Source organism: Callorhinchus milii, unplaced genomic scaffold, assembly GCF_018977255.1.
Source record: "Callorhinchus milii isolate IMCB2004 unplaced genomic scaffold, IMCB_Cmil_1.0 Scaffold8, whole genome shotgun sequence".
Classification (NCBI taxonomy): domain Eukaryota; kingdom Metazoa; phylum Chordata; class Chondrichthyes; order Chimaeriformes; family Callorhinchidae; genus Callorhinchus; species Callorhinchus milii.
This window is the reverse complement of record NW_024704749.1, coordinates 18,255,908-18,280,570: the sequence shown is the minus strand read 5'-3', so window position 1 is coordinate 18,280,570 and position 24,663 is coordinate 18,255,908. Positions and strand designations below refer to the sequence as shown.

Below are 24,663 nucleotides of genomic sequence, written 5' to 3'. Positions count from 1 at the left end.
GAAATCACACAAGGTGAAGAACAATTGTTAAACCAGGATCTGCCATCTGAAACACAGGAAACCCCTGATAACTCATCAAAGGGAAAGGGTTCAGTGACTAGTTACTAGAAGTGACGAGTAAGGCATATGTATAAATATATAAATAAATGCGGCCAGGATATTGAGGCATGAGGACTTAACTGCTAGTGACGAGTAAAGCCAGGGTAGAGTTATCAGTTTACTCCGTACTATTAACTCTAGGAGAACAAGGTTTAAGTAATTTAACCAGCATTCTCTCACTGTGCTTACACGGATACTATGGTCACTGCCCAGTGCACCTGGGCTATTCAAGCTAAGACAACAGCAGCAGATTCAGTTTACCTCCTCTTCTCCCCCTCCCTCCTGCCCTGCAACCTGCAAGCCACAAATTCCTAACAGCCCAAAGCTTTTAAAATTCATCCAACTCCCAGCGTTTTGTCTCACTTGACGGTTTGTTGGGCAAAGTCCATCCCAGCCCAAGAAATGATGGTGACAATTGTCAGAGTGAACGTCACTCTCGGTGTCAACCTACAAAGACTGAGAGGTCATTTGCAAGTAAAGGAGTTGTTTTTTATTAAACAATCTGAAAAGAGTACTCTGTCCTACAGTATTCCTCTGCAAGAGTTTTCCTGGTGCCTTCATCTCTACTTCAATGCAACACTGAGTGTTGGTGCAGAAGCCATTCTGCTGAAGATATAGTTTGGTGTAGTGGTGCCCAGTGCCTCTCCCCTCCACAAGCTCTCACTGCTACTCGCCAGAGCTCCACAACTTTTCAGTTTCTTAACCATACGAAAATAAAACCCAACAAACTTATTTAGGGCTAGCAGTGGATCAGAAGAATAACCCTCATTCAGGCCAGCAACCATTAAGCAGCCTCAGGCTGCATGTGCTTCTGTCTTATGATCAAGTCTCCTCCCCTGCCTCACTGCTCCCCCTGGACTTAGCTGGAACGTCCCTATGGTCAATAGTATTGTATGAATCTTTGACCCAGTCTCAGCTGCTGGCCCATCAATATCTCTAGCCTGGTCCCACCCTTAGCCCCTCCAACCACACCCACCTTCAACTCGTGACCCACCTGCCCTCCCCACCTAACCATACAACAACAACTTGTATTCATGTAGCATCCCTGAGCGCTCAGCCCAACCCTGCACACACTCGGCACTTGTTTTACTGTGTGTTTTTAAAAATATATATTATTAATAATAACAGAATATGGATTATATGGATAAAAGAATCAAGGGGCAAATTGATTCATATAACTGCCCATGCCGTACTATAACCTTTCCCAGTGTCAATCAGCCATTTACGGCTGGTGACAGTCTAACTAACTAGGGCCTGAAATTCCACTGGCGTTAAGACCACAGCCTTCAAATTCCGGATCATGCGGAATTAAATTCAGTATCACTTCGGAAGCCACTTTTCTGTAGTCCTTCAGAACCGGCTTCCGAATGCGGACCTCTTTTCACATTTTTCTCCAAATTCTGCACAATCTGAAATGCTAAGACCGCCATCTTAAAGGTTAAGGCAAAGTGGAATTTCAGGCTTCAGATTCTAAGTTCCCAAACTCATGATGATTTTCTGAGACGTGGAGGTATCGCAGTATTCAATTAATGCTTTCAAATCATCTTTCCTCCCCCTCCTTCCCACCACCACACACACTCCTTTTAAAGTCAGTCACCTCCACGGAACTCACTACGACCAAGGCTGAGGAGATTTGCAGTCCACGTATATGGTGGGGGACGAGCAACTTTGGTTTTACTCTCGGAATCCATCAGTGGGGGTGGGAAGCGGGCGAGTGGGGGAGGGGGCCTTGCTGCTTGTTAGTGGCTGGGTTAAGCATTATTTTCTGCCCAGACTTTTGATGTCTCTTTGATCCAGATATAATATGGTCCACAGTGTCCTGCAGAAATTTATTCATGTTACTTCGAGCCAGGCTGGGAGTGCAATGGGGGAAGCAGAAGTCACTCGTGCACCAATCAGCAAAACTGGCAACTTTTTCCATTCCCTTTGGATTCCACATTGCAGCGAAACATTTGCTAGTTCTACCGATTGGCGGACAAATAGACTCCCACCCTCAGTCGTTCCTCTCTTCTCCCCCGAGCACTGTCTTGCGTGCACGCCACTCTCCATCTAGTGAGCGAGCGGAGACCTGACCAAACCCCAAGCTAAGTGCCAGGCGGCCCCGAGCTTCCAATGAGATTCCCTACGCTGGAGGGGAGCCGTGAGCTGTTGGCATCGTCAGCAACATCTCTGGGGAAATGGAGATGGGAGACATCTCTCTCTCTCACACACACACACAGACACACACCCACACCAACACACACACCCACAAGTTTGAGGCACATCCACTGTGCTTCCTGATTTTAAGCTGATGGTTCTGCAGTGTCCAGAACTTTCTGTTATAAGCACTTCCCGTGGTTGACGGGCCACTCCTGCAGATGAAGCACCTTCCGTGCTCAGCAAGGACTTTTCCTAACCTTCGGTCACCGAGAGAAGCGGCCACTTCAACCGCTGGCTGTGCTTGCAACCAAAAGTCCTGTCCAGAGAAGAGGCACCTCTCAAACATCAGGGGAAGAGAGACTGCTATGAGGAGCACTCTTCAGAAGGAAAGTAAAATCACTCAATGTCGCAATTCATAACAACCGGCCTCACGAACTAAGCGCACGACACAATGTTATCTGGAACCACATCTGTATTCAGCACGCACTGCCTCACATGCATCCTCGCACTCTGCACACCACATCTGTATTCAGCACGCACTCCCTCACACGCACTCGTGCATTCTGCACACCCCATATGTTATTAATCTAACCAGCGGCTGGATTTCACTGGCAGGCAAGCTAGCAGGCTCTCAAAAGCTCGGAAACTCACAAATGTTCCTCTCGATTGCATTGCTACTCACTCCCACTGTTGGTGGGATTCCCAGGTCGCTGACAGTGGGAACACGGGTCACCTACAGCGAGAACACACATCACTGGCTGTGAGATCACAGCTGACAGACCATAGCTCACTGATGGCGGGATCACAGGTCCGTTAAATCCACAATAGCTTTAATGAAGATGGTGTCGTCCCTTGTGTAGCTGTTCTTGCTCTCCAGCTTGGTGAGAGGGCAGAAGAGCGGACACCCGCTGGCGATGTTCATGTCACCCACGGGTCTCTGGAACGAGGACGAGGAGACATCCGGTCTGAAGGCATCGATCACGTGCTCACGGTTGTTCTGGTCCATCAACATCAAAGTCACCTGGGTGGCGGGCGGGGAGAAGAAAAGCCATAGTTAAGCGCCTTGGGACGTCCTCCTGACGTGAAAGGCGCTTTATAAATGGAACCTTGTTGTTGTTGTTAACTCGGACGCCACAAAAATATAGCTCAGGTCTGCTCAAACAACAACAACTTGCATTGATGTAGCACCCTTCACACCGGGCGGGGTTTTGCAGCGCTTTTAAAGTGAACTGACTGTATATATCATTGTGGGCAAAATGTGACAGCTAATTGCACACAGAGGTGTCCACGGACAGTCAAATACTCTTATACAACAGATCCTTTTGCTTGTGAGGCGAGCGTGCTAACCACTACGCTACAGAACTCCACAGATAGCTGGGCGTTAATCAAAGCCCCACTGGACAGAGATCAACGGCCTGAGGACAGTGTTGGGGCTGGGATGAAGAGCCAGAGGTGCAGATGTAGGACAGTGAACCTGGTGGGTAGAGGAACGGCTGGAACGGGCTTAAAGGCACAGGTCCCAGGATGAAGGTGTTTTGGGACATAGAGGAGTCTACAGCTCTGCCACCCAGTGATTTCCAGGCTGTGGAGAGCGCGGGTCGAGGCGATTGGAGCGAGATTTTAATGTTGGACCACACTTGGAAAGAAAGATCTCTAAAGAAAACTCACCTTCTGTTTAAAGGGCCACCTCAACAAGGCATCGTAGTTCCCCCTCATAACCACGAAAAACAGGGACACATGAGATCCCCGGCCCACGCCATCGCCATTCAGGTAAATGCGGAGACACATCTTGTAGCCGTACTTGCTCGTGTAGAAAGCTGTGGTAGAATTGGCAGAGTCTTAGGGTCATAGTGGAACTACAGTCATATTGTAGGCACTGTTAATCATTCAGTAAGGAAAAGTTGCACTTCACCATTCAGACAGAATTATAACTGGAATCCCCTCTCACAGCCCTAGTCGGGCCTTGCCTAGCTGATCAGTAACCCTTTCATCTCCAGCTCTGAACGTTGTCCGCCAACCATCGACTCTGTTACAGCCTCTGCCTTTTCGTTTAGTTTTTCGCGAGATTACGATAGCTGTCGTTCCCTGGATCAGTTACGGGTTGGAAACAGCCATGACTCTCGCTGGAACCAGGCATTCTTCCCACTCAGCTCGAGCTGACCTTGCAAACCGAAGCCCTAACAGGTTGGGTGGTCCTCACTGAACAAGCATCGGAAAGCTCGTCAGACAATGTCAGTCTATGTAGTTTTAGCCAGTTAAACTCCAACAGGACTCCCAAACACACACTCTGGGGTCCCCAAGGCTTGGCTCTCGCCAACCTGTAACTGATACTCTGCGGAATTAGGTTGTGGGGGGGTGGGGGGCGGCGCGCGGGGGCGGGAGGGGGTGTCGTGCACATTCCATTCCAGGGAGGAAGAGAGCGCACATTCCATTCCAGACTCAGACAAAATTCCATGTGCAGGTGGCACACACATGTGGAACTCTTGTCTGAATAGTTTTAACCGCAGTGATAGGTTTTCACATGTGTCAGACACCCGGCTGACCAAAAGACTTCAGAGAAAAACTTTATCCACGGGTTGACGAGTGAGTAAGGAGAAATACGTTTAAGATCATTATCAAAATAACAAAGGATTCGTCTTTGTTTTTTTTTTACAGAGGCGTATAAGGACGTGGAACAAACTATCAAAAACTCTGGTTAAAGCAGTGACCGCAATAGGAGGGGTGTGGGTAAGAGGACTTTGTGGATAACCCGTAGATTCTGAATTTCAAACAAGTTGACCCGGGCGGCAGGCAATGCCAATTAACACAGATCTCCATCGGAAGAGAACACGAAGGAAGCGGGTAACATTTTGCCAAAGCGAAATAGGTATTTGTTAGGTCAGGGAATTAAGGGATACGGGGCAAGGGGGCGAGTAATTGGACTTGAGGTACAGATTAGCCATGACTTATAGAATGGTGGAACACGCCCGAGGGGCTGAATAGCCTCCTCCTGTTTCTGTGTTTATATGAGGCAGTGTTCCCGGGGCGGTCCCCCAAATGGCTTTGAGAAGCTGCTGTTAATAACCTGGGGAGAATATGGCTGCTGCCCGGCCCGACATGGCCTCCTGCCGCCTCCGGTTGAAATCCGAGATCTTCCAAATGAACACCCCATCATAGGTGATGTACTCGAACACCTGGACCTGCAGCTCCAGCTCAGCGATGGCCAGGTCCTTCAGAGCTGCCGCTCGCTCCAGCTGCCGGACCTGAGAGGAGAGAGAGAGAGTGAGAGAGAGTGAGTGCTTGATCATGGGCTGAGAAGGAGCGGATAATAATAATCCTTGCATTTGATACGGCGCCTTATCACGTCGTTGAGATGTCTCAAAGCGCTTCACAGGATATACTGTAAAGTAGATTGACTGAGTACTTTGTGGGCGAAACGCGGCAGCCAATCGCGCACAGCAGTGTCCCACAAACCGTCCTGGATTCAGTGACCAAATTATTTATTTATTTTGAAGGGATTACTAACCCCGGAAAAACGATCTGCCAATCGACTAAAGACCAGGTTCATTCTTATTGCAAGGTAAACAGAAGCGGGTGGAATAAGGAAACCTGCCTAACGTTTCACCCTGCCGGGGAATCGAACCCAGGTCCTCTTGCGTTCGATAGTTAAGCAACTATCTAACAAATACCTATTTTGCCTCGGCAAAATGTTACCTGCTTCCTTCACATTCTCTTCCGATGGAGATCTAACCACTGAGCTACAGGACTCCACTGGCTGAGAGGGAGCAGATGAGCCTGAGCATCACGCTTCAAATCTGCTAGACTCACTTAGGGGATATTGTTTCAAGCCAAACTGAAAAATCCATGCAACCCACCCAAGCACGGATATTCCAGAGATTTTTGGGGGAATGCGCACTCTCTACCTGGAGAGACCCATCCTGCTGACTAATTTGGGAAAGTATTAGGTGCAAGTTGGCCTCGACTGTGAGCTCCAAAAACTGCTGGAGTCTGACCAGCTAAAGCCGCATATCTTGCCATTGATATCACTGTCCGGCAAGCTTTCCCGCTGGTTGTCCAGCTCGGACCACCCTACCCATTAGGGTTTGGGCTTGCAGGGTTAGCAGGAGCTAAGGGGGATGACTTCCTGTCCCCATCAACTGGTCTGCTCTTCCTGCCGAGGAGCCAGGCTGGGCTGTGTTGTCATCAGCAGGATCCAGATGCCAGTATTATTATTATTATCATTAATAATTATATACAGTAATTAATTAATAACAATTATTACTCTTAATAATAATTCTCGCTGCAAAGTTTTCTTAATAGTATTACTAACAATGATATAATTCATAATTACTTTTCTCAATAATTATCCTTGCGTTTGAAAAGAGCCCCTAGACATCTCGTTAAAGTGCTCGGCGGAGAATTGCTGTGAAGTGAAGTGACTGTTATTCTGGCTACCGTTTCCCCTACATACCTTGGCCTGTAGAGCCTCGATCTTCTCTGTGTCCAGCTTGTGCTGCTGATCATAAGCGGTCATGGTCACGGACGCCCTCTCCACCTCGCGGTTCAGGACACAGACGATGTTTTCAAAGGTTCCGATCTTCAGCTCGACGGTTCCGCACCGCCTCAGTATCTCCTCCACCTTCTGTCGTCCAGTGACAAACTGCTTCTCCAGCTCCGTGACGGGGAGGGCCCCAGGCAAGTCCCTGGCTCGCTGCCCCAGTGAGAGGGACTGAAAGGGACCCAGGATTTCCTCTAATTCTCGCACGGAGCTCAGCATCCGGCTCACTTTGTCTCCAGCCTCCTTCACGCTCTCGGGCTCCAAGCTCCGCACTTCCTGCTTTGTATCCAAGACACTCTGTAGCATCAACTGCAAGTGCTCCAGTATGCACTGACTCTCGTGCTCCATCAGACTCTCCTTTTCAGCCTGAGGAAATCAACCGAGATACTTAAGATCTGCAATGTTACAGCTTGGAAGAAACAGGCTAAAGCACTCAGCAGCCGAGGGTCTGCCACACGCCAAGATCCCATTACCATGCTTAAGAGTCTCCAGACTTCGCAGCATTTGCTGTAAAGTGTTCGGAATACATGCAACAGCGGGAACCAATTTTTTGTATTGTGGTGTCCCACAAACAGCCATGAAGTGAATGGCCAATGTTACCTGGAGGATTATTAGCCAGGACACCAGGAGAAACTCCATTCTCTTTTCAAATCCTGCCACGGGATCGTAACGTCCTGAAGGGGCAGGTGGTACCTCAGTTTAACGTCTCATCCGGAGGACGGCACCTCCAACAACGCAACACTCCCCCAGTCCTGCACTGGAGTGTCAGCCGAGACTGTGAGCTGAAATCCCTGACGTAGGGCTCGAACCCACAATCTTCTGACTCAGAGGCAAGCGAGTGCTAGCAACTAAGTGAGGCTGACACCTGTAGGTTAAGCTTCAGGTCTGACAGATGTCAGAAGAAATCTCAGAAAACGAAAGTTATCATCAGGCTTTACTTTCTCAATCCGAAATCAGAATCTCAAGCATCTCTGTAAGCTCGCCACCGCAACCGCCTCTGACCTAGCCTTTCCTCGTTCCTCAAACCCAGAAGATCAACGACAGCAACACCAACTTGCATCTACATAGCGCTCCGGAATGCTTGATCACACACGATGCTCTCATCCGTACTTCCTCCGTTATAACAGCAACGGTTTCCTTTAAGAGCTGGATTTGTTTTCCAGCTTCCACGATTCCCGATTCGACGCTTTGGGAATCTCACCAACTAACCAAGTCAATCCGACATTTGGGAAAACGGAAACGACAACAAAAGCAGCAAATCTAGAATTCCATGTTTAAGATTAAACCTCCGGGCCTCAAACCCATCCAATTCCCCAACACACCCCACCCGCCCACCCCCAACTCCTCTCGGGTCAGGCCAGTCAACCACCCCCACCCCCATGCACGATGCTGAGAATCACTAGTTTCAAGAAACTTACATCCAGTCTTCAGCCCATCAGCTCCAGGCTTCCCTCCACTCGCACTGTTCACCTAATTACTGCATAGCTGAAACTACAACTCAGCTAAATTATTGCAGCTTTGCGATTAGAAATGAAGACAAGGTTAGCGGCTGTTTTCCCAGGGAGGGGGAGGATTCACCTGCGCACGCTAATGGATTCTGAAATAACTTCCCACCATCGTCATCACACGGCAGAGAGAATCGAGACTGACCAGGTCTGGGTGAAAAAGCTTCCTCCAGTTCATTAACACCAAGAACAGAGAACAACTGCACCGCCAAACTGGTTGAGCACTCACTCACAACCCCTTATATCTGAAAATCTCCCGAATGCCCCTTCTCCCCTCCCCCCCACCCCCTCCATCACCACCCCCGGGAATAGTACAGAGTAAATCACCCAGGAAAACACCAGGGACGCCCCCCCCTGCCCCCCCAATCTCAAAAGATTACCTGGTGCTTCTGAGTGCAGCAGAGGAATTCCCTTTATGACTGAGAAGCATTTGGAATTTCCTTTATTTTTTAATGTTAGTGGCACTATTCGAAAAGAGAAGGAAGTTTCTCTCTCTCGGTGTCCTGGCCGACACCTCCCTGGATAAAATTGGTCGCTCACCCCATGGCTGTTCATGGGACACTGCGTTCGCCTACGTAATACATCGTCACGGACCTTTTGATAAAATTTCCTGCAGTTCAGTGCCACCTTAAATTTGCGAGACCTGACAGGCTAAGGCTAGTGGACCTGGGTGCTTCTCGATACAGATTCTTGGAAACCATGGGGAAGTTACCAGCTGCCTGATTATCAGGCGGGGGCAAAACATTAGCCATGTTTCCTAACTCCACATGCCTCTGTTTACCCAGTCGCAAGTAGGAACCGACTCCTCTCCCCACCCACACCCCCCACCCCCGGCTCAGGTGCTAAACCAGCCGTGCAAAGGTGACGTCCTTCGGATATGAAAGGTGCAATATAAATGGAAACTGTATTGTATTTCTTAACCTAAGGAATCGGATTCACACTGATCCAGGAAACCCGCTCTATCCTGGATCTGCTTCCGGAGTTGAATTCCCACAGGGTTCGTAAACGGGATTACTTAAGCAATCCTATTCACAGCAGATTCCCTCCAGGATTGTGAGAGCAGCCTGCTACAATTCTCTTCCTCCCAGCAGCTTGAAGCAGATCTTTATCTCAGTTCCAATGCACGACTATCCCCTTCCCCCCCCCCCACACACACGCACGCATAACACTTGCCGATGGCTTAATAGTCAAACTGACAGAACACAAGACTGGAAGTGGTGCAACATATGTTAGAACGTTGCAGTGTGGATATTGGTCACCTCTCCAGGGTCGACAAGGTCGTGAAGTGTGCGGTTCACACTGTGCTCAACTCTTGCCTCGTAGTGTACCATTTCACTGTGGAGTCCCGTAGTGTAATGGTTAGCGTGCTCCCCTTGCAAGCGAGAGGACCCGGGTTCAATTCCCGGGCGGGGTGAAACCTTAGGCAGTTTTCATTACACCACACGCCTCTGTTTACCTAGCAATAAAGTAGGTACCCCGGTTGTTAGCCGATTGACGGATTGCTTTATGGGGGGCAATAAACCTTCAAAAAAAAAATTGGTCACTCAATCCACGACTGTTTGTGGGACACTGCTGTGTGCAATCGGTTGCCGCGTCTCACGCATAAAGTCCGCAGTCAATTCACTTCACAATATATTCCGTGACGTGTTTTGAGTCGTCTCGACAACGTGATAACACACACCATATGAACGGCAAGGATTCTTATTTTTATTACAACTCCTGTAGCACTTACTGTAGCATCACAGCCAATTGCGCAGAATCGACATGGCAGCTTCACTTTCCCGCACCCCCGGAGATGATCTGTATACTGTGGAGGGAAGGAAAGTCAGTTGGAAAGTTTGGAGAGCTTGGAATTTCCCCCTTTAAAACTCTGAATGGAAGCCGTTCAGTCATACGCAAAACCCACTTCCTGACTCCAGCTGCGTTACTCTTTCACTCCGGACTTTCACTGCCGGCGAAACCAAACAGAGGGAAGTAGAGCAGACACGGCTGGATCCAGGCTGTGATCTCCATTGTTCTGCGATCACAAACCCCCGGTTTTTGTGTTCAGGTGCAGACAGATGACGCAGGGTTTCAGGGTACAAAAAATCCCTGGCAAAACTGCCTCATGTCCACACGGCATGCGCAGACAAAACACAAACCCAGCTTCCTGACCCTGGAAAGTTCCTCTCATCGTCTCCGTCTTGCAAATTGCCGGGAGCTTGATCAACAGCAATCAAATCACGCTGGCAATTAGCGAGTTACCGGGTTTTCTCTACGTGTGGCTTAGGTCTTTCAAAGGGAATCACCCCTCCCTCTCCTCCATCATCTCCCATCCCCCATCACTCTCCCCCACCCCCGACCATCCCCCCCTCTTCGCCCGCCCCCAACCCCCGCACCCTGCCATCCAAGGCTAAAGTTAGTTTTCCTCAATTGGAGCCAGGTGAGCAGTTGACCCCAGAAGGCCAGTGGAACACCAACAAGTTGCCTTTCAAGTCAGGAGCACAACCAAAGGCACTGAATGATGGGTTATGGGGCTATGAGAAGAGGCCAGGCGGGGGCAATGACCTGCCCAAAAACGGGGGGTGGTGTGAGGGGGTACAGGTAAGCAGGAACTTCTCACCACAGTGCTAACTCCCCTCCCTTACCCTCACTCCTGGCATAATGATTTAGTGCAGTAAGCGTGACGGTGGGATTGGCGGGTCTGGGTTTTGTTTGGTGGCAAAGGCTGTGTCTGGCTCAGAGTAGCCCAAGATCACAGACATGGGGGTGGGGAGGGAGGGAGGGAGCTAGTAGTTAATCATTCTTACAGGTGACTCAGGTTGTGGTCAGGGTTTCAGCAGTGTGGCCGCAGTGAGCAAAGGGCACCTGTAGGGGCTTTGGTCGAGATGGAATGATGTGATCCTATGGGCAAACGAGACCAGACCAGGCCTTACGACAACAACAACTTGCATCTAGGTAGCGCCCTTCACGCCCTTACCTTTTCACGTGGAATTTTCCTCTTGCCGCACCATTCGCAGGTTATCGGGAATTTAGGGCAGATTTCGTCGTGAGCCTGTGTAAACACAAGGAGAAATCAGGAGGTTTCATTCTGCATCCTGCCTGCGTGTTTGTTAACGGTAAGTGAAACGATTACTGCCACAGCCACAGGTGGCGGTTAGGGTTAGGGGCGAATTCCGTCTGAATCCCAAGACATCCCAGCTCTTCGGGACGTGAAAGGCGCTCTACAAATGTCATTGTATTGTACTTCAAGAGGTGCCGTCCTTCAGATGGGCCATTAAAGCCAAGGTCCCGCCTTCCTGTTCAGGCGGACGTTAAAGATCCGATGACACTAATGGAAAAGGAGCAGGGAGTTTGCGGATGTGGGCGAGAGGGGAGGGTGCTTAGGTTGCATCTTTAAGTTAAGCTTCAGCTTTAAGTGAAGCTTGGGAGCTTTAAGTTAAGCTTCAGCTTGCCTGTGAAGTAAAAGCAATTCAGCATCTTTAAAGCCTTTAATAATACTCGTCATTATCATCACCATCATCATTCTTATATTTGAAATCAGTCCTTATGTTGCCAACTCGTTTCAAAGCGCTTCACAGGGTTTATACTGTAAGGGGTAATGACTGTGTATTTTGTAGGCAAACGCAGCAGCCAATGTGGTCACAGTAACATCTCACAAACAGCCACGGAGTGAGCGACCGGGAGAGAGAAATTCCCTTCTCCTTTCAAACAGTGCCCCGGGATCTTAGACATCCACCTGAACAGGCACAGTCGGGACCTGGTTTTGGGAGATTCATCCAAAGGAACGGCACCTCCGACAATGGATCGCTTTCCCCCCCACACCCCCCCCTCCCCACCCCCAGCACAGCATTGCATTGTCAGAGGTGACATTCCTTTGGAGACTTTAAGATCAATACACGTTCAAAGTCCTGAAGTGCGAACCCACAACCTTCTGACTCGGAGGCGAGAGTGCTAACCCACCGAGCCAGGCTGGCATTCCCCTCGGAAAGTAAACGGGTTCAAAGCCTGCACCGCTCACCTTGATCTCTTTGTAATGGAAAGAGGATTTGCAGAACTTGCAGTTCAGGCTGCGTTCTAAGCACTCTCGCTCCAAGTGCCGGGCCAGATCCACCTGCCTCACCAGGCTCCTGCAGGCTTCACAGTGCACCTGCATAAACTCACACCTTCCCTCGTGAGTGGTCTGAAATGAGAGGAGAAATTCCAAATGAAGGGTCGTCCCTCCAGCAGGCTGTGTGTGCGTCTGTCTGTCTCTCTGCCTAGCTCAGAATTGACACACAACACCACACCACCGGAGGAATAATACAGTAAACCTCTCCTAAGTCTGTGCTTATAAATCGTATAATTGACTAAGTCGTATATCTACCCAAGTCACGATCAGGAGTTTATATTCTAAATGATAAATAATAATCCTTGCATTTGATACGGCGCCTTATCGCGTCTTTGAGACGTCTCAAAGCGCTTCACGGGATATATTGTGAAGTGAACTGACCGTATTGTTTTGCGGGCGAAACGTGGCAGCCAATTGCACACGGCAAAATTCAGCAAGCAGCCATGATGCGAATGACAACAACAACTTGCATTTATTTAGCGCCCTTCACGCGGGGCAGCGTCTCGGAGCACTTGACCCCATTTGGTCGTCACTGGCTACAATGTCGGCCATTCAGAAAATGCTACGACCGAACAACAGAGGTGAAGATGCAGATGAAACCCAATCACTCGCTGGTACAAAAGCCTTGGCAACTTTAGCTTGAAAGGAAGATGATCCACTTGAAGTGAAAGGACAATGTAAAGGCAGAGGTGAGAGCGTCTATTTTACCAGGAAAGAGGTGAGGTGGAGCGGTGTGGGAGGGAGGGAGGAAGTATGAAGGATCAAAACCACAGATGGAAGAATGCCCAGAAATAGAAGCTGTTTGCAGTGATGCGTGAGGATGAAAAGCAATCATTCACAGCAGACAAACAACGGAACATCTGGCAACCACTGACAGCAACCACACAATTATTTATCAGGGTGACCATAACTAGCCGGTCCCCGCAGCTCACCGGACAAGCCAGCATCTCCGGGAGAGCCAGCCGTCAGGCTGAAATCCATCCCATCGAGAGATCCGTGTGCAACAGTTGCTGTGCAACTTTGGTAAGGAACAAGAACAGAATATTCCCTCTGGTGAGTGGTCCATTTAGTTTGGGGATAAAATACACTGTCGGACAGAGTTCAACAACACACTGCATTTATACAGCGCCTTTCACACTGGGAGGACGTCCCAAGGCGTTGGACAAAGAAGGGTTTGCACCTCAGCTGCAGGTTGGGATCAGGGAGGGGTGGATAGCAAGGGGGCTGGGGTCTTGAGACGGGCTTTGAAGGAAGTAAGGGAGTGGACGAGCAGAGGGGCTCCGGGATGGAGTTCCAGAGGGTGGGGGCAGAAAGGGTGAAGGCACGACAGCCGATAGTGGAGCAGGCAGGGCGGGGGACGTGGGACAAGCCAGAGCCTGCAGAGCGGAGGGAGCAGACAGGTTGGTGAAGTTTTCCAAGTTTGCAGAAGCAGGGTGGAGCGGAGAGATTTAGCCTGTGTCTGGCTGGTTTACGTGGCTGCTTATCAACGACAGTGGCTTATCAACGGCAAGCAGCCAACAGCCAACCCTCAGCACTCACATGCTTCAGGCTTGAGCACTTCAAAAGGAAAACCTGCAGCTAAAACATTGGCGTTCACCTCCCGGAAGGTAAACTAAACTCGAAGGAATGGATTTTCTATTTAAACATCAGACGCAGCACTCAAATACAGGATTCAAAACCTATTTACATGAGTTATAAAGACAAGTCACTGCAGGCGGTCGTGTGACAGGGCTGTTATCCTATTTATACACCCAAAAGTCAGGGACTTTCCATTGCGGCCTCAGTGGTTTAATTAAATACATCAAAAGTACTCATGGAATCTCAGGGACTTTCCACACAGAGTCTAATCAGATCACAGCCAGAGTTCAGGCCTTTTTAACCATTTTCAACCATTTGCTGTCCACTGGAAATGAGTCAGAGGCGCGAGACACTATATTTGCTGAAATCAATTTTAGGGGGGAGGGCAGGTAACTTTAAATTCAATTGAAGGGTATCGTAGTATTGCATAGTCATACAGGCCCCACTAGTATATAGGTCCAACTCATCTGTGTCGGGGTTTGTACTCCATGTGACTTCCACCGTCCCCCAACTCAATCACCCTCCTAATCCCCCTCTCCTATGTTCCCTTCTCTCTCTCTCTCTCTCTCGGGTACACATCTAGCTTTCCCTCAAACAGATTAGTTCAACGCTGTGCGTGGAGCAATCGAAGGAAGAGAGCATTTATATCGCTCGGGAATGCAACCCTGCGTGAGGGGCGCTATATGAGTGCAAGTTGCTGTTGTTGTTATATTGTGCCTTTCACGCCACACCGAGAGGACATCTCAGAGCACTTCACAAGCTAACTGGCAGACTCAACTGTGTGTGTGTGTGTGTTGGGGGGAGAGAGAGCTGAGAAGCGGAGGGGAAAAGTGACTAAATACCCAGTTGAAGAGATGGATCCCAGGATGGGATGTGAAGGTGGAGAGAGGGATGGGGTGAGCAGCTGAAAGCTCCCTCGCTCATTACTAAGCCATCGCCGGACAGAACAGTGGCTGTTTCTCAGCCTGAACATTCAGATCGTCCTGGGGGGGGTAGATTCACCGACCAAGGACCGAGTGTACCAGGCCTCTGTGTTCTGTGGCCAGCCCGTCCCACAGTCAAGAGAACTGTTCAGCGCAGCATAAATAGCTTTTGAATCACAGCCAATTGTCACAGCAACCAATGGAGCTCAGCAGTGTGAAGAGTTCCCTTGGTCGCTGTTTATTGTTGGGACGCCTTTCACACAGACATGAGCAAAACAGGCACAGGAGGAGTGCATTTTTGAAAAGGTCAGGACACAAAGAGCGTGTGAGATGGATTCAGTGATGCACACAATCAGGGTTTTTTTTCTTTTTGCCTCAGATCAGCAACGAGATGGGTTTTGCGCTGACGATGGCCAGTGTGAATGCTTATCGTTCAGCAACACACATGAATTTCAGTTCTCGCTCTCTCGCACTCACCAAGGACACCACATCACGCCCTCCGATCCCCCACCCCCACAACATCACTCCCTCGAAAAGTTCCCCCCCTCATTCCAGGACACCTCCTCACCCTGTCACTCCTAGGACAGATCATGGGAAGAGCCCCTCCCTCGCATCAACGCTCCCACTGACTCAGACATGACCTAAGAGGAAGGGCGTGGGACCTAAACAAAAGTTCCCCATGAATTTCCCATTCGTTAGATCCAGGGACTTAACAGCCTCGCTGCCCATCAAATGGATGATAATAATAATCCTTGCATTTGATACAGCACCTTGTTACCTCTTTGAGACGTCTCAGAGAGCTTCATAGAATATAATACAATAATAATCCTTGCATTTGACACAGCGCTTTCTCACGTCTTCTCGACGTCTCAAAGCGCTTCACGGAATAGACTGTAAAGTGAATTGACCGTATATTTGTGGGGGAAATGCGGCAGCCAATTGCGCACAGCAGCGTCCCACAAACAGTCGTGGATTGAAGTGACCAATTTTATCATTGTTCTTTTTTTTGGAGGGATTATTATCAGGCTTGTGGAATAAGGAAACTCGCCAAGGTTTCGCCCTGCCGGGAATCGAACCCAGGTCTCTCGCTTGTGAGGCGAGTGCTCTAACCACAGAGCTACAGGACTGTAGGTGAATGTATAAGTCTGTACATGTGAAGTAATGCTGAAAGGTTTATTCCATTTCTGGACAATGTTAGACTACCCAATCTTTACGAAATTAGATTAATTAAGTTAGAATGTACTGTAAAGTGGATTGACTGTATATTTTGTGGGCGAAATGTGGCAGCCAATTGTGACCCACAAACAGTCATGCACTGAGTGAGCAAATTATTAATTTTTGGGGGAAGGGATTATAACCACCGGAAAGCGATCAGCCAATTGACTAACAACCAGGTTCCTACTTGTTGCTGAGTAAACAGAGGAGGGTGGAATCAGGAAACTTGCCTAAGGTTTCGCCCCGTCCGTCCTTACCTCATATTGCCTGACTGTGCCCTTCCACGAGCAGCCCTGGTTAATACAAACGGCCAACATGCTCTCCACCTCCCGACGAGCCGCATTGTCGGGAAAGGCCTACAGAGAAAAGGGAACAGAATACAATATATAGTAGAAGAACAAGAGCAGGAACTGATCTTAAAGTTCCTCTGGGCGTTAACCTGGGGTCAGTTTGGACCTCTTCTGCCTGTGGGTCCGGGCCTTTAACCCAGTACAATCCTGAGTTACGCTGGCATTGAGCCAACTCAAAAACACACAGGATTTCAGTGTGCAGTGCAGCGAGTGAGTATTTTGCAGGAAAGCCTGGCAGCCAAGATTTGCACACAAAATGTCAAGTTCCACAAACGGTCATTGAAGTCGATGAACAATGTTATCTGGGGGAACGTTGGCAGGTACAAGCAACCCAAGGCTCATAAATCCAGTCTAAAGCTTTCAGCTGGTTTCACTTTAAGAAAGGGAAAATCCGGCTTTGAATGACGGCTGTATTTAAGCGCTTGCTTCACCTCTATCTCCACCTTAAATTGTAAGCCACAAAGTATGTCCTCGCATGGAATTTCAGACAGTTTGTTGACACCAACAGTCAACTGGACGGAGGTGTAAAGCGACGCACACTTTGCTCTCACGCGCTCTGTGCCAGGCCGAGCCACGTTTGTGGAGGGACAAGTTCACCCACTCTGACCAGGGCTCGACACTGTCGAGAGATTTCGGCTCCGAAGGGTATTCACATAATAATAATCCTTGCGTTTGATACAGCGCCTTATCATGTTGTTGAGACGTCTCAAAACACTTCACAGAATACATTGTGTAGACGACTGACTGTATTTTGCGGGCGAAACACGGCAGCCAATTGCGCGCAGCGGTGTCCCACAAACGGTGGTAGATTGAGCGACCACGTTTTGTTTTAGGGGATTAATATCTCCAAAAGTGATCCGCCGATCGAATAATAACCGGGTTCCTACACACCACTAGGAAAACAGAAGTGTACAGAGTAATGAAACCTGTCTTAAAAGTTTTCGGCACCATCCAGTAATTGAATTGAACCCAGATTCTCTCTCTTGCAAAGCGAACTCTCTAACCACTACGCTAAGGGGCTCCATACAGGACAACAACAACTTGCACTTATATAGCGCCCTCCACACAGGAGGGTAGCGTCTCAGAGCGGTTAACGGTGGCGGAGCCCGACTCCGAGCTGGGGATGGTGGGGAATGGTGGCCGTAAGCAACGTCAAAGAGGAAGGACGGGACTTGAAAAAAGGGGAGAGAGGGGGCAAGGCGTCAGGATTGAGGGAGAGAGTTCCAGAGTTTCGGGGCGTAGTGGCTGAAAGCGCGACCTCCAATGGCGGGGCGGAGGGTGCGAGGGACGAGTAGGAGGCCGGTGCCAGTCGAGCAGAGGCGCCGGGTGGTGGACTGGGGAGTGAGGAGGTCGGAGAGGTTGGGGAGGTGCCGGGGAGTGAATGGATTTGAACACGAGTGTGAGGATCTTGAAGTCGATCTGTTCGGTGATGGGGAGCCAGTGGAGCCTGACCAGAACTGGTGAGATGTGGGTACGGAGTTTGGTCTGGGTCAGTGTGCGGGCAGCAGAGTTCTGAATGAGCTGGATCTTTTGAACAGTGGAGCTGGGGAGACCGGCGAGGAGAGGGTTTGAGTAATCCAAGAGGGAGGTGACAAACGATTGCACGAGGGTTTCGGCTGCATTTGGAGTAAGGTGCGGTCGGAGGCGGGCAATGGTGGCGGAGGTGGAAGAGGGCGGTCTGGTCAGGAATCGGATGCTGGGGGAAGAAGAACACAATGTACATGAATCAAACCACGTTCATTGCGATTGTTGGCAAATCATTGTGAAACCTTTTTTTGCGAAACTATTGCAGCATTAAAGGCTTACTCACAAATGGGAAGGCCAGGGTTAGGGCAACTCGACTTTAGCCCCTTCAATCCTCTTATCTTTCTCGATGGCCTTAGTTTGCAGGGTTTCTCGAGGAGCAGACAAAAAGCCTGGGAGCCTGACCCACATCCCGAGTGTAGTCCTAGTTTCCGAGTATGAGCTTGTGCTCTCTTTCCCCATGCCACTAAGACGTTCACTCAAAATCTTTTGCTTACCGAGGTTTCGTTCAAGATCGACGTAGGATCTTCATAAATATCCTCTTCGATGCACGCTGCACATTTCTGGGGGCTCGAGCTGGGGGGAAAGAGAGAGAGCGTGGGGTTCAATGCATTGCTTGCGCCATAACGTCTTCATGATAAATCCCACATTCGAATGAGCGCCAAAAGCAGCACAACGTCTCTCAGGCGCCTTACGGGGAATTGCTATGACGTGTAGTGACTGTGTATTTTGTAGGTGAAAGGGGCAGTTCATTTGTGCACAGCAGGCGTCCCGCAAACAGCTGCGAAATGTATGACTGATTTATCTGGGGGATTGTTGGCCAGGACACCGGGAGAAATAAACTCCCTTCTGTTTTTGAATAGCGACACGGGATCTTTTAACGTCCCCTGAACAGGCAGACGGGACCTCAGGACGTCATCTGAAGGACAACATCTTTGACAGAGCAACACCCCCACCCGGGCACTGCACTGGCATGCAATAGCAAACGGGTGACTCTTTGACTCTTTGCCCTTGGCCTGTTCTATCCGGTGTACTTTTCAGGCAGTGAAATAAAACACTGTCTCAGAGCTGGATGACACAAATGCCAAGTCACTTCATCGGATGACCTAATGTCAAGAGGAAATCCACAATCATATGACACCACAAAAAAAAACTCGACAGCCCAGTTAACAAACACTGTGTGACAGCCTTCTGGCTGTAACACTGCCCATCAAAAATTCCAACATCACACACCTGCATTGACCAGCCTTGCCATTTCGTATCACCCACCCGCCCTACCCTCGACTGTACTAGACTGTCCCTGTCTGTACAGAATTGTGCTGGACTGTACTTGAACTGTGCGGGACTAGACAATGCAGGCAAATTGCTCTGCTCTGTGCCAAATCCCTGTCGGAGCAGAAAAGCAGGATGCTCTCTACCCCTGTCGGTGGCGTCAGAAAATCTAGCGTCTGCTCGTCAGTTCCTGCTCTTTCAGGAATCAGAGGCAAAGCAGATGATTCAAACGTTAGCGGACGCTGCAACACAGCAAAGCAAATATTACCACGAGGAGGGGAACGAGACTAAACAGCACTTAATCCCGACAAGGGCACAATCCCACTTATTTGCATCAGATTAAAATTGCACAACTAACCAGAATATGCAAATGGGTAAGGGGAGTTTTTCCCCAGGAAGGGATAGCTTTACTGCGCTGATGCGATAAGCAAAAAGACACGATAGAGCGAGCGTAGGGACAAATTAATTTTCGCTATTCTTTAATGAGATACCCCATTACAATTCCTTAATTCCTGCCAACTGGGGGTGGGGTGGGGGGGAATGGGATCCAGACTTAGTTGGTTTTGAATGCCTGCAGGTTTGGTTATCAGGCACTCCTCCCTCCCTCTTCCCCCTATTAATGTGACTCGTATTTCCTTATTAAGAAATCCCATGAAGAAATCACTGACAAGAGAACAGTAGAGATAATAATTATAATAAATATAATTAGAATAAGAAGTAAGAATAATCATCCTTGCATATGATATATAATTTGTTCAAGTTGTCTCAAAACACGTCACAGGATTTTATCGTGAAGTGTAGTGACTGTGTGTTTGTACTCAAACAGCCATGAAGTGAACAACCAATTTTAACTGGAGACACGTTGGCCACGATACCGGGAGAAATTCCCCTCTTTTTTTCCCCCAAATAACGCCATGGGATCTTTAACTCCCATCTGGACAGGCAGACGGGACCTTGGTTTAACATCTCATCTGAAGGATGGCAACTCTGACCACACAGCACAACTGCTCTGGAGATGCCTAGACAGTGAGCTCAAAGGCTGGATTTTGGGTTTCAAGTTTCTGACGCAGAGACGAGAATGCTAACAACTGAGCCAAAATGACACCTAATATAGTGTCCTCAGTGTTGAGTGTGAGTTATCCCAGGAATGGTTTCCTTTCTAATCACCACCACAGAAACCCATACATTCCATTTCAACTGACTCAATCTGCCCCGATTGTCTAGACTTGAAGAGATTTGAGACCTGATGTGAAAGGCGCTACATCAAAGGCAAGGATTATTATTATTATATCACTTATCTGCACTCCCACTGCACCGGGTCCCTAAATAATAGGAATTCCAAAGCACCAATAGTCTTTAGTGAAAGCAAATGAACAAGAACGAGAGAGAAAGACCGGCATAGGTATCTGAATAAGCAAACATAACCTCGGTTGAACATCTCATCCGAAGGATGACTCCTCTGGCAATGCAGGGCACCCCCACATTGGAATGGAGAGTCAGCCTGGACTGCGAGGTAAATGTTCCCAACCTGGTATGGCTTGAACCCACAACCTTCTGACTCAGAGGCGAGCGAGTGCAACCCACTGAGACAGGCTGACACCTGACAAATATTCCTAAACCTAGATGGAGCCCTTGTGGACTGTCTACAGGAAGTGTATGTGCGTAGGTTAGAGTACTCGCTTTGCAAGTGAGAGACCTGAGTTCAATTCCAGGCAGGGGGCGAAACCTTGGGCAAGTTTCCTTACTCCACACAGAGCCTAATAATAATCCCTCCAAAAAAAAACAATAATAAATTGGTCATTTTCAATCTACGACTGTTTGTGGGACATTGCTGTGCGCAATTGGCTGTCGCGTTCGCCCATAAATATACAGTCAATTCACTTTACAGTGTGTTCTGTGAAGCGCTTTGGGAAGTCCTCCCGACGTGAAAAGTGCTATATCAAATGCAAGGATTATTATTATTATAGGAGGAGGTTAGACCCAGGCTGAGATCAGCTCACATTTCTGATCTGCCTTACTTTTTAACAGAGTCCCACAGATCAGCCTCGGCATATGGCTGGCTGATCACATTATACAGATCATACGCTGTGCATTTACCAGGCAGTGCATTCACAGTGTGGGAGGCAACAACAACTTGCATTTATATAGCGCCATTCACACGGGGCAGTGTTTCGGAGTGCTTAACAGTGGCGGAGCCTGAAGCTGAGCTGGGGGGAGGGAGGAGGTAACCGTAAGCACTGTCGAAGAGGAAGGTCTTCAGTCATGATCTAAAGGATCTAAAGCAAGGCAAAGGGATTGGGGATTGGGGAGGAGATTATTCTTACTGTATTATTATTGTCCGAGCCTGTTCTCTTACCTAACGATCCACTTTAAACAGGAGGCGCAGAACCGGTGACCGCATTGAACCTGGAAGGGTTTCCGGAGGATTCCGTGACACTCGACGCACAGGTACTTGTCTTCGACTTTTGCCGTCAGGATTTCCTTCGGGAAACCGCGCTGATTGCCGGCTGCCTGGGACTCTAAGGAACTGGGTGGACTTCTCTCACTCCTCGCCGCCATGTGTCCTCGGCACGTCACTCCTTCCAGCTTCTCTGAACAAACCGCTAAGGAAAAAATAAGTTTTTTTTCAGCAAACGGCAACCCGGCTGATTTCATGGCTGGATCTCAGATTCCCCTAAACAGCTGATGTTTTGGCTCAGTCTATAACACGTGCATCTCTGAGTCAGGGGTTTGTGTGTTCAAGTTCCCCCCTCTCTCCTCCGTCATCGGTACTTTAAAAATCATAAATAATCCTCGCATTTCACATCATTTCTCGTCGGGGGGGAGGAACGTCTCAAAACGTGGCGCAGGATTTACTGTCAAGGCGGTGCCGTGTGTTTCGTAGCCAAACACGGCAGGCAATTTGCGCACAAAGATGTCATGCAAACATTTTACAAACTGAATCATAGAATCTTCCAGCACAAAAGTAGGCCATTCGGCCCATCGTGCCTGGAGCAGCTCTTTGAAAGAGCGATCCAATTAGTCCCACTCCCCCGCTCTTTCCCCGTTGCCTTGCAAATTTTTCCTTCTCCAAACATTTCCAAAAGAAAATTAAACTTTGAGCGAGCTGATAGTCCAACCCAGTGGGACAGAAAATTAACTCTGGACGCCCAGCCCTTCATATGACTGTGCGTACGTGCCTGTGTCCAAATTTCTAAATGCCCTGGGTTATAATGTCAATTGCACAATGCTCAGTTTCGGGCGAGAAGCAGGGCAATGGTTGCAGGTGCCTCAGTCCAGGTCTATTCCTATCCCTGAAGTCCTAGTCCTTGGAAGCCCGAAACGTCCCCTACTCTTGGGCCGTTGAGACCATTTTATTTCACGATTTAAAATTGTGCAGAAGTAATATTAAGAACAATCCTTGCAATTTGATAAAGCACATTATCGCATCATCAAAATACATCAAAGCGCTCAAAGGAGTCAAAACTAATAATAATAATCCTTGCATTTGGTGTAGCACTTTGTCACCTCATTGAGACGTCGCAAAGCACTTCACCAAATATACTGTAAAGTGGATCGATTGTGTATTTTGTGGGCGAAACGCGGCAGCCAATTGCACACAGCAGCGTCTCCCGAACAGTCGTGGTCTTGAGTGACCAAATTATTATTTTTTTTCGGAGGGATTATTAGCCCCGGAAAAGCGATCCGCCAATCGACAACCAGTTAACGAGGATCTGTGACTGCGATTTCGTTGGGGAACAATTTGCTCAGAACAATGACCCGCAGGCACCGTCCAGTTTTATCGGGGTGGCTGGCGGGTGGGGGGCGGGGAAAAGGGGCTGACCCCCAGCCAGAGTTGTGGGAGTTGGAATTTGTCAGGTCAGGTTTGCCACAAGTTTTTTTTATATAAAAAAAGAGAAAAAGAAAGCTCGGACTTGCAAATTAAGACTCACACAATGAAGCATTTTCCACAATTCTGCACAAATCTTAAATATTAAGACAAAGATAGTGTTCCAGGTTCAGGCTGTGGGGGGTGTGGGTGTGGGGGTGTGGGGGGGGGGGGGAGGGGGGGGGGGGGGGATTCCAGGCCTGTACTAGGGAATCCCTTTGTAAGCAAGGCGATTTCTCTGGTGATAATCCCACCCCTTGTGGGGGGGTCCCAGTCTGTTTGTCTGTTGTCGAGACCATTTTATCGTTGTGGCTTCATTTGCTGCTCATACCTTAAATACTGTGCTCAGTAAACACGTCGATCCGCCTCTGTATCTCTCTCTGTCTGTGCCTCTGTGTCTCTCTGTCTGTGTGTGTGTCTCTGTGTCTCTCTGTCTGTGTGTGTGTCTCTGTGTGTGTGTGTGTGTCTCTGTGTGTGTGTGTATGTGTGTGTGTGTATGTGTGTGTGTGTGTGTATGTGTCTGTGTCTCTCTGTCTGTGTGTGTGTCTCTGTGTGTGTGTGTGTGTCTCTGTGTGTGTGTGTATGTGTGTGTGTGTGTGTGTGTGTGTGTGTGTATGTGTCTGTGTCTCTCTGTCTGTGTGTGTGTGTATGTGTCTGTGTCTCTGTGTGTGTCTGTGTCTGTGTCTCTCTGTCTGTGTCTGTGTGTGTGTGTGTCTGTCTCTCTCTCTCTCTGTTGTGTTGGCCTCGCTGTTGCTCCGGCCCGGGCGGGGTGGGGGGAGAGGTGGGCGCCAGGCGGCGGGGTAGGGGTTGGGGGGTGAGGGTGGGGGGGTGAGGGTGGGGGGGTGATGTAGGGGTAGGGGTTGGGGGGTGAGGGTGGGGGGGTGAGGGTGGGGGGGTGATGTAGGGGTAGGGGTGGGGGGGAAGAGGGGATACAATGTAATTGAGTGCTCCGATGGGAAGTGGAGGATACATTGTAACCGAACGATTGGCCACATTGTTGCGGGGACTGGAACCTACTGTAGCCATTGCGCCCTACACCCCCCCCACCCCCTACACCCCCCCACCCCCTACACCTCCCCCACCCCCCCCACCCCCTACACCCCCCCACCCCCTACACCTCCCCCACCCCCATCCTCTACCCCTACCCCCTACACCCCCCCCACCCCCTACACCCCCCCCACCCCCATCCTCTACCCCTACCCCCTACACCCCCCCCACCCCCTACAACCCCCCCATCCCATCCTCTACCCCCCACCCCTACACCCCCCACCCCATCCTCTACACCCCCATCCTCTACCCCCCACCCCATCCTCTACCCCCCACCCCTACACCCCCCCCACCCTATCCTCTACCCCCCCACCCCATCCTCTCCCCCCCAATCCTCTACCCCCCCCCACCAGGGATCTCAGCCCCAGATAATACACCATATATATATATATGTGTATGTTACACACACACTTACCCACTCCCCACCACAATCTCTCTCTTCCCCGAGATCTGTGTTTGCAACTTAAACAGAAGTGGGTGATATGTCGCCGCCCCAACCCGGAAACTAAAGCAATC

General features: G+C 49.4%; 2 protein-coding genes across 2 annotated transcripts in view; one reads left to right on the top strand and one right to left on the bottom strand.

Annotated features, from left to right (window-relative positions):
• Positions 1 to 12,867, top strand: part of c8g (complement component 8, gamma polypeptide) — a gene marked incomplete at its 3' end in the record, with an annotated part of 30,882 nt that extends 18,015 nt beyond the window's left edge. Inside the window, 1 exon segment of the mRNA NM_001292661.1 lies at positions 12,827 to 12,867.
• LOC103183006 (TNF receptor-associated factor 2) lies at positions 38 to 24,657 on the bottom strand. The gene is made up of 11 exons (XM_042337618.1): positions 24,563 to 24,657; positions 21,589 to 21,835; positions 18,458 to 18,536; positions 16,344 to 16,442; positions 12,281 to 12,442; positions 11,240 to 11,314; positions 10,013 to 10,087; positions 6,689 to 7,141; positions 5,303 to 5,480; positions 3,907 to 4,055; positions 38 to 3,259 (listed from the first exon to the last, which is right to left on the bottom strand). Exons 2-11 carry the CDS (start codon positions 21,789 to 21,791, stop codon positions 3,041 to 3,043), a joined length of 1,692 nt encoding a protein of 563 aa, XP_042193552.1. The 5' UTR covers positions 21,792 to 21,835; positions 24,563 to 24,657; the 3' UTR covers positions 38 to 3,040.
• Positions 24,658 to 24,663: the final 6 nt, after the last annotated feature.

Bases quoted from the DNA above. Each gene is read 5' to 3' on its own strand.
- LOC103183006 (XM_042337618.1), bottom strand. From the start codon at position 21,791: ATGGCGGCGAGGAGTGAGAGAAGTCCACCCAGTTCCTTAGAGTCCCAG. The intron at 12,443-16,343 runs GTAAGGACGGAC...CTCTCATTTCAG, and splicing joins GCACAGTCAGGCAATATGAG to ACCACTCACGAGGGAAGGTG. The intron at 7,142-10,012 runs GTAAGTGCTACA...TGATTTCCTCAG, and splicing joins CAATTGGCTGTGATGCTACA to GCTGAAAAGGAGAGTCTGAT.